Source organism: Miniopterus schreibersii (genome assembly GCF_964146895.1).
Source record: "Miniopterus schreibersii genome assembly, chromosome: 11".
Lineage (NCBI taxonomy): Eukaryota > Metazoa > Chordata > Mammalia > Chiroptera > Miniopteridae > Miniopterus > Miniopterus schreibersii.
The window spans coordinates 2,956,571-2,971,906 of record NC_138111.1 but is presented as its reverse complement, the minus strand read 5'-3'; the positions used below and the strand labels follow the sequence as shown (position 1 = coordinate 2,971,906).

The 15,336-nt window shown below is 56.4% G+C and overlaps 1 protein-coding gene across 7 annotated transcripts; it reads right to left on the bottom strand.

Annotated features, from left to right (window-relative positions):
* Positions 1-643: 643 nt before the first annotated feature.
* On the bottom strand, positions 644-15,306 carry POMT1 (protein O-mannosyltransferase 1). Of its 7 annotated transcripts, none has more exons than XM_081150515.1 (20): positions 14,895-15,306; positions 14,034-14,186; positions 12,966-13,090; positions 12,767-12,817; positions 12,093-12,239; positions 11,219-11,330; positions 10,824-10,889; positions 10,643-10,736; positions 10,342-10,497; positions 9,587-9,717; positions 9,064-9,159; positions 7,537-7,629; positions 6,800-6,896; positions 5,229-5,321; positions 4,880-5,000; positions 4,473-4,570; positions 3,758-3,871; positions 3,062-3,188; positions 2,100-2,277; positions 644-1,487 (listed from the first exon to the last, which is right to left on the bottom strand). In XM_081150515.1, exons 2-20 carry the CDS (start codon positions 14,153-14,155, stop codon positions 1,295-1,297), a joined length of 2,214 nt encoding a protein of 737 aa, XP_081006641.1. In that variant the 5' UTR covers positions 14,156-14,186; positions 14,895-15,306; the 3' UTR covers positions 644-1,294. The 7 variants fall into 7 exon arrangements, with proteins under 7 accessions (XP_081006641.1, XP_081006640.1, XP_081006642.1 ...); XM_081150514.1 differs by having other exon boundaries at positions 7,537-7,665; positions 12,966-13,072; XM_081150516.1 differs by having other exon boundaries at positions 12,966-13,072.
* Between the last annotated feature and the right edge of the window lie 30 nt (positions 15,307-15,336).

The window sequence follows — 15,336 nt, the reverse complement described above, 5'->3', positions numbered from 1 at the left end:
CCCAGTGTTTTCTGTTCTATTCTGTTTATAACACCACGCCAGCGTTCTATTAACCCAGTTTCGTGACCCACCAGTGGGTGGTGATTTAGCCTAGAACAGAGAGACGCCTCCTTTCTCTCGGCCTGTGCTCCAGGGAGAGCAGGGGAAGGAGCCCTGGTGACAAGCCCTGTCTTAACCACTTAACCAGCATCAGACAGAAGGCAGGGTCTCCTGCTCACCTGGCCCCCGAGCCTGCCTGTCCTCTCCTGGGGGGCGTCCAGCATGGGGTCCCTAAGCGCAGGGTGCTTTCTGGACAGCCTTCCCTAGTGTATCCCAGGGCGAAGTCCAGGATTCGCCACCTCTAGCCAAGGTGTGTGCTGGACAGAGAGGCTATGCTATGGCCCAAAGCCAGCCGGCTCCCTTGCTTACCCAAACCCTCGTGGCCTGTGTCGTCCTAGTGTCTCCCCCCCCATGGTGGCTGTGTGTAAAAGTGGTCCTTCCCCGTCACCACCAGCTAACCCACACGGGAACTTCTGGTTTCTACCATAGTAACTAGTCACACAACTCGTGACATCAGCTGAGCACCATGGCTGGCTGCTGATGACTGCGACAGTTTTGTCAAGTACGTTGTTCCCTTTTGGAGAATCAATAAATAACACCAATATGAACACCAATTTGTCCCTTTTTAATTATACCAAAAAAGGCAAATTTGGGACAAGGAAACATACAGACAACACAAACCTTGACTGTTGAGGACTCTGCTCACTTAGCAGAACCTCATGGTGGGGTTTGAAGAGTCAGCAAGAGTATAGAAGACACAGAGAGGGTTAGTCTCCACCACAGTGACCAGAGGCCACGGACGGCCACCGCAGGGGCTTGACACTAAAGGGTTCCAGGGCAGCAACTCAAGGTCTCAAGGGGGACAGGCTCTAGCTCGGCAGGTCCATTGGGTGCTTGGGAGGGAGGGCCAGGCCCGTCACCAAACCCCGCCACCCACATCTGTTAGGAAGACAGCCTTGTCTGGTCCAACCTAACTCGCCCATCACTGCCTGCTCCCAGCCTGTCCTCCTCAGTCACCAGGTCCCACACCAGCCACTCAACACTCAGCGAGCCCTTGTTTAGGGCCCCTAGGAATTTGTGGACACGGACACATTCTTTATTGCCTGGATAAAAAACCTGCTTAAAGTAAGGTGCTCATCCCAGGGCTGTTTTGAGAATGAAACCAGAATAGAGCCTTTGCCAGGCCTGGTCAGTCTCTACTGTGCTTGTCAAAAACAGCAACGACGGTTCTGCCTGGTCCTGACCCGGCAGAGGTTCACTGTGTCGGCTCCTGCTGGTGTTTTCGGATCAAGATGTCCCAGCTCTCTTTCCAGCGAAGGGCCTTAAGTTCACTGGGTGAGAGCGACCTGTCCCCGTAGGTCAGTGGGCGCAACACGTTAAACACGTGGCAGGCAGCGGAGAACCACGCCACCACCAGGGCGCGCAAGAGGCTCCTCTGGAGCTCGGACCTGTGTACGCCAGAGCAGAGCCAGGTGTGAGGGAGGCTAGCTACTCCCCATGACCACCACCTGCATGACGTCTCGGCCTCTGTCACCCTGGTGGTCACCAGCCTCAGCCTTTCTGTTCCTCCTGCCACTCCACCTGTCATCAGCCCTGCCACATCCTGGCTACACACAGAGCATGACCTTCCTCACTCATCTACTTCTCAGGTCTCCATGGCCTTTGCTCCATCTGAACTCAGACACCAGTGTAACCACAGCCCTCATGAGAAACTTCGTGGCTACTGACAACCGAAAAAGAGTCCACACCCTTCTCTGGCCTCCAGGGTGGCTCAGGTTTACACAGCTTTCTGGTTTCTCTCCTCTGTGCCCCACACAATCCGGCCAATAACCACTATTTGGGAACACTCCCTGTGTTTCCGAGTTCCTCGCCCCTCACCTCTGCCCGGTCTCTGGGCCACAGGCGTCTTTCCTGTTTCCCATCCACACCAGCTGCTCTCACCTTCCTGGCAGCCACAGCTTCATCCTCTGAGCCTGTGGTGCCTTAACCCATTCCCCACCATACTGAAGAGGTCACTGAGGAGTCCCCTGCCTCCTCAGGCGTGGCTGCGAAGCCCATACCTGCACAGGTGTTCGCTGACGTGCTGCAAGACCACAGGCAGCAGAAGGATCTGGAAGGTGAGTGCAGGCAGGTAGTGGTAGAGGAAGAGCGTCTTCTCCATCAGGAAGAACGGGAGGTAGTTCACTGCCCAGCCGCCGGCACACAGGGCCCCGGCCAGCACCCAGCGCAGCCAGGAATCTGGGGGAAGGCATCTTAAGCCAGCACTGTGACTGCGGACAGATCTGGCGGGGCTCTGCCAGTCAAGTTCCACCCCTGCTCACTTGTCCCTAAGTCACATGCTCAGCTCTCCGCTCTCGACTTCCTACCCTCCCACCCCACCCACTTCCCACCATCCTGAAGGAGGAACAGACTGTGTCCTAAGAACCTCCTGCAGCTGATGGGTCCTCACTGTCCCTCTCCTCTGAGAAATACCAGCCCTTGGGGGCCAGGCCGAGCCTCTGCTGCTGGTCACCATCTGCAGGCTGCCATGTATTAGGAATATCTAGCTGGGTCCGATTCCTCAGGAGCTGGGGAGGGGCCACGCCGCCCAGTGGGGAGAAAGGACCGGTTCTGGAGCCCAGCAGCGTGAAGGTGCCTTCAGGGCCCTGCCTGCCCTGGGGCTTATTCCTTTTCTGTTTCAAGATGGTTTTAAGCGGGTTCCTGTTACTAGCAAACAACCAGCTCTCTGGACTGGGCACCCACAGTGGCTCTGTTCCAGCCATTTTGGAACCTGCCAGAAACGTGGCACCGAAGCTGCTCCGTCCTGGGCTCATGAGCAATCCCTGCCAGTACCTGCACCTCCCTGGAGAAGCCACTAAGGCCATGTGGGGGACGAATTGCTACATTCTGTCTCTGGGAGACAAAAACAATTTAAGTTCCCCAGAGAAAATGCTGTCACCTAAAAGCAGAGCTTCCTGGTGAGCTGAGCTCTGGTCAGAACTAGGAGGAGGGGGCAGGAACACCTGTGGTGCAGCTCACTCACCCTCGGGGAGGTCGCAGATGTTTCTCCTGCGTCTCAACAGGTACCAGCAGAAGAGCAGGGTGTACAGCACAGTAGCGAGGCCGGCTGAAGCCCAGATCACCACGTTTCCCAGCAGGTGGATCTGAGCCTACAAGGGTGGAGATGTTGTACGCATGGCCTCCATCAAGGGAGCGCCTCCAGCCCATGGCTGAGATGGACTGGCCTGTTCTGGATGAGCCCCTTTCTAGAATGTGCAAAATTTCTCTACAGCTGGAGGAGCTGGGACTGTTTTCAACAGCAGAGCTGCCCCCAGAGGAACTCACAGAGCAACGTAGAGCTAAGAGGTGCCGCCCAGCTCTGCCTTTACGGTGACCCTCAGCTGTGCTGGGCAGGGAGAACGGTGAGTGCTGTTAGCTCGAGTCACCCGTGAGTGGTGGCAAAGCACGACTCTCCACCTTTCTACCGGGTGAAGCAACATCTGCCTAAATGAGGCTCTGACGGCTCAGACACCAGGTGCTGTGCATGAAACAGCAGGGACACGTTAAAAAACACTTTTGCTAGAAAGAGGAGCAGTGCTCCCACCGAAGAAGAGCTTGGCTTCCTTCCTCATGGAGACATGATCTCACTCCCCAGGCCTCGGTGAGGATGGCCCTGGAGAAAGCCAGACTCGTGGGAAGCAGAGGGAGGGCTCTCAGGGCACGTGGCAGCCCTGCTTACACTGGTCCTGGGGTGCAGCCAGTAGGCGATGTTGGTGTCCAGGGTGACCCAGTCCAGCGGTGTGGAACTGTATTTGTGCTCCGAGTCGTCGCTCCTCACTGTCAGCATCCTCCACTGCAACACAGCCAGGGGCTCAGTCAGCCAGCTGGATACCTGCATCACTCAGGGATGTGTTGGGGGCTGGAGCAAATGCTGCCCCTGCACGTGGGAAGGGGGGGCGGTCCAACCTCAAGCTCATTTCAACAAGCAGCAGAGTTAGTGTGCAGGCCTGATAGGCAGGCTCGTCAGAGACCTGAAGTCCAACCTGGGGGTGGCCGGGAAGTGGCCCGCCCCAGGGGCTCCTGTCACTTGTCTATAGATAAGCAACTGCCTGGAGCTAAGGGCACATGTAGATAAGGGACCCCGTTTCTGGTTTTGATCCCTTTAGGGCTCCTCACATTCTGACCTGCCCTGGGGCTGCAAAACGTGGCCTGCTGACTAGCTGCAGAGGCTCCTGCCTGCAGAGGCTCCTGCCTGCAGAACCACAGGCCTGGGACCCACAGTGCTGCACGTGTCACTTGCAGCGAAGGGAGGGACATGCTCCTCACTGCTGACCTGGGTCCCAGTTTAAAGACCGACCTTGGGAAGATGTGAACCTTACAGACCATGGTGCTTTCCCTGGCAAGGAGCCAGCTCTCGAGGAGCAAAGTCATGCCTCCTTCCACCCGCAAGTCACCTGCAGCTCCGAGAATCTGGCCATGAAGCTCAGGTTTCTGTTGATGTCCACCTGAGTAGGTGAGTGCAGCTCCAGCTCCCTCTCCTTCTGTTCCTGGCCTGACCAAACACACCAGAACCCAAAGAACATAAGCGGAGTAAAGGCAGGGAGCTCAGAGACTGTCAGCTCATCCAAACTGTCTGCCCTGCCTTTCACACCCACAGTGATTCATACGCAGGATCATTTCCTTCTCCCCATGCACAACGACTGGGAAATTAGGATCCTTTGACCCATGGAAAGCTGGGCTCACAAGACCTGCCAATGACCATGCAGCCTCAGTGGGGCGGGCACAAGAGGGGACATGTTGACAGAGCGTGGGAGACATGGCCGGCAGCTCACTGGGGTCTCCACCACCAATGAGGACTCACTTCTGCCGTAGCGATGCTCCTCCACGGTCCACACTGCGCTCTCGTGGTAGCCCCGGGACAGCTTCTCCCCAACCACCTCCAGCTGCCGAAAGCCCCAATCAGGGAGGTGGGCCCCACTCAACTGGAAGAGGGGACAAGAGGGCATGAGATGACAGCCCAGTGGGGAGGGGAGGGCCTGCTGCCTGGTCACTCTGCCAGCCCCCAGCGAGGGCACAGACTATCCTCTAGCTTCAGGGGAAACAGCATCCACTTTGTGCACACGTCCTGGGGGCAGGGTCGCTCGGCCCAGAGGTCCCACAGAGTGTGAGAGTGCAGAGTGTGGCCAGGCCAGACCCAGCAGTGCCCGTACCTTCAGGATGGCAGAAGTGTTCAGGTGCACGAGGCGGACCTCGGACAGGATGGTCTTCCAGGTCTCGGCATCTGATTCTCTGTTCACAATGTCCTGTAAGAGTGGATCTGCCCATTATGTTTCTTTCTCAGGTTTCCTCAATGTGAAGGTGAAGCCCAGTCAGCAATCACTGAAACTGATGTGGCTGATTCTCGGGGTGGGGGGCACAGTGCTCTACTACAGGGGAGCTCGGGCTTCACAGCAGAGACCAAAGACCGATGCCCGACCCACACTTCTGGGTGCCTGGTCACTCACAGGGCTCAGAGCCTGGAGGTTAGAGACTGTCCCCAAAAGGTATCCTCAGGGAACTCCTGATATTGGGTAATAAAAAACTAACATCTAAGAGGGCTTGGCATTGTCATAGCCTTGAGATGACCCCATGAGGTCACACAGCCATTGATAAGAATCAGAGAACCCCAGAGGCTGTGCTGTGTTCAGCAGGCCTCCCTGTTCTGTGAGGGGCTGAGGGGGCCACCAGTAGGAACTGAGGAGGTGGAGGCAGAGGAAAGGGATGATCAATGAACCTTCAGCAGCAAGGGGAGGGGCGGGATCCTCAGAAGAGGCTCCCTCAGGAGAGCTCCTGATGGCAAGGGGTGGGAGCAAACAACTCCGACCAAGGTGGAAAGGCTGGGGGAGAGGAAGATGAAGCAGGTACACCCGACATCACAGCACAAGAATGTCCGTCACGTGCAAAGGGGGCAAAGAGGTGCCCCAGGCCTTGCTGAGGGTCTTCCAGCCACAGTGCATCAAGCTGGATGTGTAATTCACACCATCAAGAACCAAACAGGGCTGGGGGGCTGGGTTAAGTGGGGAGCTGCTGCTGCAGTCTCGAGGCTGGCAGGAATCTGACCCACAGGAGGTGACTCCAGTGCCATTACTGGGAGCACTGAGTGCGGCTCACATCCTTGAAGTTAAGATAGTCCAATGGTCCAAAACTCTATAATGTCCCTCCTGCCATCTCCCCCAGGACTCCTCGTGCAGTTCTGGAGATCGAGACTCATTGTGTAAGGGACAACGTTCCCCTGGTCACTCGGAGGAGAGTGGCCACCGTCCTAACTGTCTCTGGAAGGGGCAGCCCCCAGGAATCCCCCACTGGAGGGCCAGGCCTCTCCTGGGGAACCTGTGACAAGGGCAGGTGCTAATATGACGCCAGGGTTCCCCGAAGGCTCCCAGGTTGACTGAGGGTGGCCAGAGCACCTGACCCCGTATTCAGTGACCCAGTCGTGAAGCTGACCAAGTGACCACATCAGAGGGCACCTCCTCCTGGCAGAGCCATGTGGGCCACACAGGCCCAGCACCGAGCATTTACCAATTGTTGGTAAACTGTTTGCCTGATACAGGCACCCCCCCCTCCCCCCAACTCATGGTCTGGGGAAGAGGAAATCTGTTCCCTGTGAAAACCACTGACCTTCTGTAACTAAAATCGCTTTCCCAGTTTTACACCTGGATCAGAATTAGGCTAAGTGGTGGTTTCAAATGTTGTTAGGAAGTGTGCGTGCTGCCCACCATCACGACCAGTCTCCCAGACTCACCAGCCTCCAGAGGCTCTGGGCAGGCATGGAGATATTGTAGTCAACATAGCAGGACACCTCCTGAGCATGCGGGTTCAGGGGAGCGGCCACATCATGCCTGCAACACCAAACAGCACTCACAGGGGATTCCTCAAAAAAGCTGCTTTTCAGAAACAAAGCAGCTTGGCCTTAAGAGACAGCTGGTCGCACAGTGGCTGCAACCCAAGGATGCAGCACCTGAGCAGGGCGTGGTGATAAATGAAACTAAAACAGCAGAAACGCTGCGATAACCATGTTTCCAGGGGGAAGTATGGCTAGGTGACTGGAGACACTGGTGGCAGTGCAGTAAGGGGCAGCCCGGGCACCCCAAAATGCAGGGGCTGCTCAAAGGTCAAGTAGGGTGAGGGCTGAGAGCCAATGTGTCCCAACCCCCCAACCCTACTGAACCCCAGTTCCAGTCCTGCTGGGCTCACTGAAACTTTGGGAAGCACCCCCAATAGAGGAGCTTCTTTGCTCCCTGCATGGCCAGCCCACGTGCTCTCCCACCACCTGCACCCTTGAAGCTCCCAGCCGGCCAACGGCTTCCCAGGCCCTGGTCCCTCACTAAGGCATCTCCTCCCCTCTGCTCAGCTGCCGTCCCTGGGTTCCTGCCCACATCAAGTGCAGGCTGGTGCTGCTGCAGCCCCAGGGAGGAGGGCAGCAGGGTGAGCACAGACGCGGGGACTCTGGAAGGGAGGAGGGCAGATAGTGGCACTCACGTGTTGAGAAAGCGTGTGGTCATGCCGTGCACCAACTGCACCACGTCTCCGTGCCTCACGGGCCTTGGCGGGCTGTTCACCTCCAGCTGGTGCCTGGGGAGACAGGCTGGCTGGAAGGCGCGGGGCCCACTGCCCCCCCGCCCCGGAGTCACACACCTCGCTGTGTCCAGGGCTCCAAGTGCTCCCAGTGGGGACAATATGGAATTGTGCAGCCGCCCAGCAGTGAGTCCCTTATCCAAAGTGAGCTCGTGTAAACAGAACACGTTACTAAACCCATTTCTGAAACCTATGGCCACATTCCGGGCTTCCAAACATGGTTCTCTGCTGCCTTCATTCTTGAGCTGCTCTGTTACCTACGATGCCACGGTGACCACTCAAGAGACCAGAGACCCTTCTCTACCAGACAGATGTTCAGTGCCCACCAATGAAAGGTACTCAGGGCCCAATAGGTCCCGACACAAAGCTGAACACGAGGCACGGCTGCTGCCCCAAGTTACTGCAGTAAGTGGAAACCCATGAGTAAGTGAGCAATGAGTAAGTGACGACCGTTGTGGGGAAGCCATCGGGACAGTGACTAAGAGGAGTGTGTGGAGCCCTGGAGGTGGTCAAGGCAGTCTCCTGGAGGAACTGACCCCCAAGATTTAAGTAAGAAGGAGCCAGTCAGGTGGGATTCTTCCAGGTTGCGGGACAGGCAGTAATGCAAAGCTCTTGGGAAGGAGCTGGAGCAGTGAGTGTGTGAGGGACGGGCAGGAGGAGCTGGAGCAGTGAGGGAGTGAGGGGCAGGAGGAGCTGGAGCAGTGAGTGTGAGAGGGGTAGGCAGGAGGAGCTGGAGCAGTGAATGTGAGGGATAGGCAGGAGGAGCTGGAGCAGTGAGTGTGAGAGGGGTAGGCAGGAGGAGCTGGAGCAGTGACTGTGAGAGGGGTGGGCTTGAGGAGCTGGAGCAGGTGGTGTGAGCCCTACAGGCCACCGTGTGGGGTCTGGAGTTCATTTGAGGGCAATGGAAGCTGGGCCAGGGGGTTGAGCATAAGTTGTGTTTTAAAGGACCACTCGGGGGGCCCCACTGAAGCTGGGGGCGTGGGGGAGTGGAAACAGGCTGCGAGGGGGATGGGGAGGGGGAGATAGAGACCTGGGTGGGTCGTTTGGAGGCAGAACCATTAGGACTGGCTGGCTGGTTGGCTGGCTGGCTGACTGGCTGGCTGGCTGTGGGGAGTGAGAGCATGAGAGACCTCCATCTGTGAGACCTGAGCATGGTGGAGGGGGAGGAGGAGTAGTTGGACCAGGCCTGTCAGACACCAGGACAGACTGAGCAGGCAGCTCACTGTGGAAAGATCTAACCCCGGACCGAGGGATCATTAGCACAGAGGTAGACTCCAAGCTTTGAGGGGAGGAATGTGGACAGAGATGAGGGCCTGGTATTGCCCCCGGGGGCACCGTCCGGCCAGGCCGGGAGGTGAGCTCTGTCAACCACACTTGAATTTTTTAAAAAAATGGTGAGCCCTGACTGGGAGGCCCAGGACCTGTACACACCTCCCGGGGTCCTTGACAATCCACCAGTTGTTGACGTCTTTGAAGGGGTAGCAGGTCACTTGCTGCTGGTGGGAGCTGCCTCGGCCGTTCTCATATCTGCATGAAGGAGCCAACAAAGACTGTGTGTGAAGTGGGCAGGCGGAGGGCCAGTCGGCCCCTCTCCCAGGGCTCCTGTACACACTTCCTAGCAAGGTGTTCATGGGAAAGTAAGGATGAAACAGAGAAGTTTAAATCTAAGAGGAGCTGGAACACATGAGCCTACGCAGCACACACAACAGGCAGAACATGACCTGTGTGGTGCCACATGGCTGTCCTGTGACTGTCACGTGCATGTACCGGAGCGTCAGCCCAGCGAGACCCTCTCCCTGGTTTACACACAGAGTTGACAAGACTCTGAAAATCAGATCTAAAAGCTCAATTTCTTTTTGTCTCACAAACCTCTTCATACAATGTGAATGATGGTAACAGAACAAATATGAAAAAACATCTTATGACCTTCCAATAAAATGGCCACTTTCCTTACATCATGGGGTAGGTGCTCTGGTGCGAGTGCAGCCAACAGGGCACAGGTTTGCCTGAGGCGCTCTTCAGAGTCACCTGGGAGCCGTAGGCCACCTCCAGGGGCTGGCCCTGCGTGATCCGAGCCAGCCCCCCCTACAAAAGCCAAAAGGGGGCAAGTGAGAGAGACAGTCACAGAGCCTCTGACAGCCGCGTCTCCATCTGGGGAGCATATTTGGGGTGCTGGTAATTATCATTACATAAGACAAGACCAGTCATGTCACGCTAATCGGAACTGTAGCTACCGCTGACTGAATGCCGCCTCAGGGCCAGGCGCTCGGCTGACCCTTCCACACACCTCACCGAGCTCTGACCGCGTCCCGGGAGACAAGACAATGACGTCTGCTTAGGAGATGAGAAAACAGACTTGAGTGAGAGTTGCCCAGCATTTCCGAACAGGTCCCTGGGACTCCAGGCCACGATTCCTAACCATCTCAACTGGGACATTTGACTATTTCTGCAAAGTTCGTGTAAACGAAGCCCAGCATTGAGTCTGTCCTCGGGAGCCTATGCGCCCGCCTGGAGCCGGTGGGACTTCACAGTGGTCTCAGGGGTCACAATGACCAGAGCTAACCCTTCACTCATTTCTACATCATCAGTATACACAGAACTAGTTTAAAATACTGAAGCGGATTCCTCATTTCTTGATTTGGCTTTTCCTCTACCGCTCATTTTATAGTGTTTATGTAAGAGACTTTGAGTCTACTACGGCCCTCTCACCTCCAGGCTGGCCTGGAACGCGCTGGACATGATCTGGTCGTGGGGCCCGGAGCGGTAGAGCAGCGTCAAGTGGATGTAGAAGAAGAGCAGGTACATGACTACCGGGACGACTACCAGAGCCACTGCTCGGGCCAGCACGTGGCCAAGCACACAGACCTGTGCACAGAGGCACGCCCACGTTGCACAGAGCAGGCTCCAGCCTCCCAAGCCCTCCTGAAACTTCTCCACCCAAAGCCCCATCCCACCCCTGCGCACCCCACGTGGCCAGCCTCGCATCACACGCACCATGATCAGCACCTACATTTGACAGAGTCTGGTCTCCGATCAGGTACCAGGTGTGGACGGCGGCAACTCCGAGCACCAGCAAGTAAGTGAAAACACCCATGTATTTGATGCTGAAAAGACCGATGGAGAGGACGTTAAAATGAGACAGAGACGAGGACTGGGTGTGGCTGCTGCCTCAGACCTGGGGCCAGACTCACCCGACAGCACAGGAGCAGGCCACACCCGTCAGCATCAGCCACAGCCACCAGTTCAGGGAGAAGGGCCTGGGGATGGGGGGGAAAGCGGAGCTGGGACAGTCCTCCCAGATCTCTCGGGCTGGCTGGCTGCACCGAGCTTCAGGGAGAAGGAAAATGAATCCCCATCTTCCAAAACATCGGTCTCGGCAGGTTTTCTTTTTGGCCAGAATGTTTCTCCAGTTAGTTGAAGTTACAGAAAAAGGAGAGTGTGTTAACGGTGTTTATGAAGTCACAGGCCAAAGGCCAGTCTGGGTGACCGAGTGAGAGAGCCAGCAGCTCCCCAGACTGAAAAGGCACCGGCCCTTCCTGGCCTCTTCCTTCTCATTCACTAGAAGCACAGGTCCCACGCGCCATACCTGTGTTTCTGGCAGTTGGAGAACTTCAGGTAGGATAGCACGGCCAATAGATTAAAGAATATTAGCACCGATTCCAAGAGCATTAGCCTTGACTGAGTGATCAGCGCATTCTCTGTTGGAAAGAGGACATGAGGGCAAAGGTATAAAACCAACACAAAAAAGCAAACACTCCAAACCGCTCAGAACATGAAGGCGGGATGTCTGGAACAGGGCTGTCTGAAGGGGACTCGCTCCCCAACCATGAAGGCAAATTCTTAGGTGTGAGTCACACCTGCTAAGACCGTGTGACCTTGGGGAAGTCACTGAGCTTTCCAGAGTCTTTCTTTTTCTCATTTGCAGAAGCAATTCCAACTCTGTAGGGCTGCTGTGAATGCTCTAACATTGTCGGCACAGGGTCTCCATTAGAGCTGTCACCGGATAAACAGTGATCTTTTTATTTGATGGTATGACTTGGCAGGTGAGGTCATTTCACTTGTTTAGAAACGGGGGCTGGGAGACCCTTTCTGAGGAAGATCAACTAACTACTCAGTCCATCTCAGCAGGTTGGGGCCTGGGAGGTGGTAGAACAAGGCAGGTTGTCCGTGAGTGGCAGACATGGATGCAGGTGAAGGTGCTCAGTCACCTAGGCACACTGTCTGGACAGCCCCGATTATATGGCCACACCTCCATACTCTGAAGTCTGGCTACCCTCCGCAGCAGCCCACAGCCTGGGAGCAGGGTAACTCCCAGAGTAAAATGTGGACCAAGTGCCTGAGTTCCATCCTGTGAGCAGAAGCCGCTGTGGAGGGGCACGTCTACTAAACCTGAGCTCTCCTGGGCCAGCACCTGGTTCCTCTCTGCACCACACCAGGGCAGGCAGCAGTCCAGGTCTTACCAATAAGCATCAGGAGAGCAGCTCCCATGGCGGCACAATGAGAGAAATGAAGCTCCCACAGGATCTGGTAGGCCATGGGGACTGACAGGGCCCCTGCAAGGGCTGGCAGCAGGCGCAGGGACCACACAGGCACGTTGCTGCTGTATTCTAGAAAGCAACCACAGCGGAGCTGAGCGCATCGTGTTTTCAAATGGAGTTTCACATTCACACACTCCAGGAAGAAAGTTTACAGGCCTGGGACCTCATCAGGAACTGAGTATGGGAGTATGCTTTGAAATGAGCTTGCTACAGTCAAGGATCAGCTCTCATTATGCCCAGGAATGATTACTAAGGATCTGAAATTAGTTAATGCTTTACTTATTTATAAATTCACCCCACCTATTTCCTAAAACATGTGGCAACACACATACAACTTATACAAAAGATCATTGAGATAAGCTGCACATAAAGACTGTGCCATGTGTACCAAAAACCAGAATGAAGATAATTATCGTAACTAAATACTAAGATGTTTGCCAGGTTTTTTGAAAAGTCTGTCACTTGTATCCAAGCTATTTATCGTGCCCTGGACTCAGATGAACAAAACACAGCTGTTAATCCCTACGAAGGCCACTAGCTCTCCATTCTAGTACAGGGTGTGCAAACTAACAAGGGATGTGAAGATGACCATTTACCTGCTCCAATTCTGTTCCACAGAAAGTTACCGTCGAATCCTCCTAAATAACCTAAAACAGGATTAATCAGTAACGGTCCCATCCAGCGGTATCTCAGGAATGTCAAGTGGGTGGCAGCCAATAGGGAAACAATGGTAAATAAGTAGTAAGACGCGGCTTCCACCCTCAAAAATGACCTGTAAGTTTTAAAGGATCCTACCTCCCAAGGCCAGCAGCATGTGGCCAAATGGCGGTCCACTGCTGTCCACAAAGAAGACCCGCTTCATGTAAAAAGAGATGTACTGCCCATAATATACTTCATCGAAACTGAAAAACAAACCCATGCTGTATTTCACTATAAACCTGAGCTGTGAAAAGGTGCCAGGATAAACGTACAGCTGGGTTTTCCAACCGGATCCAGGGAGCAATCAGCAAAGGTCAGATGTCCACCCCAACCACGTCGGGTCCCCAGCATCCTCTATCCACAGGGACGGGCCTTCCCTAGCTTTCCATTTAGGGATGTGCCATCAGCCTGCCCCCTGAAAGGCCTCGAGGACCTGAGGCTAATCCCCTTGTCTGTCAGCTCAATGTGGGAACCAACTGCAACAAAATGTTTCCAGATGAGGACCTGAAGGAATTGTTGTCAATTCTTATTAGGTGTGGTGATGCTACTGTGGTTGTGGTTTTTTTAAGAATCTGATATTTTAGAGATATACGTATACTGAATTACTTGTGAATGATACATGTCTATGATTTGCTTAAAAAAAAAAAATCCACTATAGGGAGGGGGTGGCTATGAGTTGGTAACTGTAGAAGCTGGGTCATGAATACATTGGTGAGGAGGTCATCATACTAGTTCCCCCACTTTTGTATATGTTTGATGTTTTCCACAATAAAAAGTTAAGCAAGAAAGAACACATGTATTAGATAATAAACAGTCCTTTAATAATAAAAGGAATCATTTCCCATTATGACAAAGAACGCCCTCTAAGGTCAATGAGGACTCACTTCCACAGTCCTCAATCTTCTGCCTTCCCATCTCCAGGTGTTAAATGGTCACCTGGGGAGACTGGCACCTGCTACAGACCCAGGGGGCAAGGCTGAGCAAATGGACGCCGCAGGGGTTTCCCTGGGGGACAAACCAGCATCTCCTCTAACTGCCCCAAACATCCATCACCAAGAAGCCCAGAATTTCACTCTCCCATTTATGCTGTTTTAAAAAAAGGCACTTCCTGTCACCAACAAATGACAGTTCTTCCCGACTCGCTCAGGGCACGGTTTGGCTTACACCACAGCCCTGGGATAGGTGAGTCGCCACAGCCGGCTCAGCAGCCCCGCCACCGTCAGAGCCACCACGTTCAAGTTGACGTCCGCGGTCACCACTACCGGGCGCTGCCAAAACCCCAACATCTTGTAGGAAAGCAAGCCCGGGGAGCAGGCCCTGGAAAAGACCGACAGAGCTGTCACCAGGCAAGGTGGCGACCAGGAAGGCTCCCGGAGGCTGCGACAAGGACCCGAGGCGCCAGCGAGACCACGCTGTGGGGCCCTCGAGAGTCTCAACCACAGTGGGAGTTCAGGGACCTCAAGACTGAATAAGCGCTCATTCAACAGCTCGCCCAACGCCTGCGGGGCGCTTCCCGGGCCCGAGGCCGCCGGGAGGGAGCAGCCGGCCTTCCCGGCCTCCCGCCCGGCAGGGCGCCGGCGAACCCCGGCCTCCACCTCCCGGGCCCGCCCACGCGCCCCCCCCCCTCCTTGGGCAGCAGCAGCCCAGGCGCCCCCTTCGCGCCCCGAGGCCTCACCCTCCGAGGAGCCCCGCTCCGCCCCGCCCCGCTCCGGCCGCTCGGCTCCCGGCGCCCCCGCCCTGAGGCGGCATCGGCAGCGGGCCCCGCTCCTCCCCGCTTCTCTCCCGCACGCCGCGCTTTCCCGGGCCTCTCTCTTTCCCAAAAGTTTCACCTGCCCCCGCGCGCCCCTCTCCTTTCCCCAGGCGCCCCCCTTCTTTCCCCAGGCGCCCCTGTCCCGGCCCCGGCCCTGTTCCGACAGCACCTGGCGGCCCGGGCCCGGCTCGCCCTCAGGCCGCGCGGGCGCTTCCTGCGCTCTCTCCGAGGCCCCCCCGACCCGCCTCTCGTCCCGGCGCCGCAAACGTACTCACGTTTCTTTTGGTCCTCGCAGAGCAGCTTCTCCGGCCCGGCCACGCGTGGGACCCGCCTGAGAGTGCGGACCCGGCGCGCGGGGCGGGGCGAGGCAGCTCCAGCGACGCCGGTCGCCCCGCGCGATTCCTCGCGCCTGCGCCGTCCGCGGCGCGCGTGCGCACGAGGCGAAGGCGGCGCGCGTGCGCCCTGGGCTGGCGCCAGGGACCTTGGCCCGCGGGAAGCCTCCTTCCCGACACCTGGTCCACGCGCACGTTAATGCCGATGGGCTGCTGCAGGCTGCGCGGCTGCAACGCCGCTGCCCGCCAAGACCTGCTCACACATCGGCCACCCCGCCCCGGCACTAGGTGACTTACCCGGACTCGCCCGGCGGCGAGGGCTCCCCGGGCCCGGGAGGAGCGGGGCTGGGCTCGGCCCGGCCTCCCTCGGGCTCCTCGGGCAGTT

What these genes read in the sequence shown, in the direction of transcription:
- POMT1 (XM_081150514.1), bottom strand. Translation starts at nt 14,155, where the DNA reads ATGTTGGGGTTTTGGCAGCGCCCGGTAGTGGTGACCGCGGACGTCAAC. An exon ending in GCCTGCTCCTGTGCTGTCGG is followed by an intron (nt 10,737 to 10,823) that starts GTGAGTCTGGCC and finishes CGGTCTTTTCAG; the next exon opens with CATCAAATACATGGGTGTTT. An exon ending in CCAGATTCTCGGAGCTGCAG is followed by an intron (nt 3,872 to 4,472) that starts GTGACTTGCGGG and finishes GCTGTGTTGCAG; the next exon opens with TGGAGGATGCTGACAGTGAG.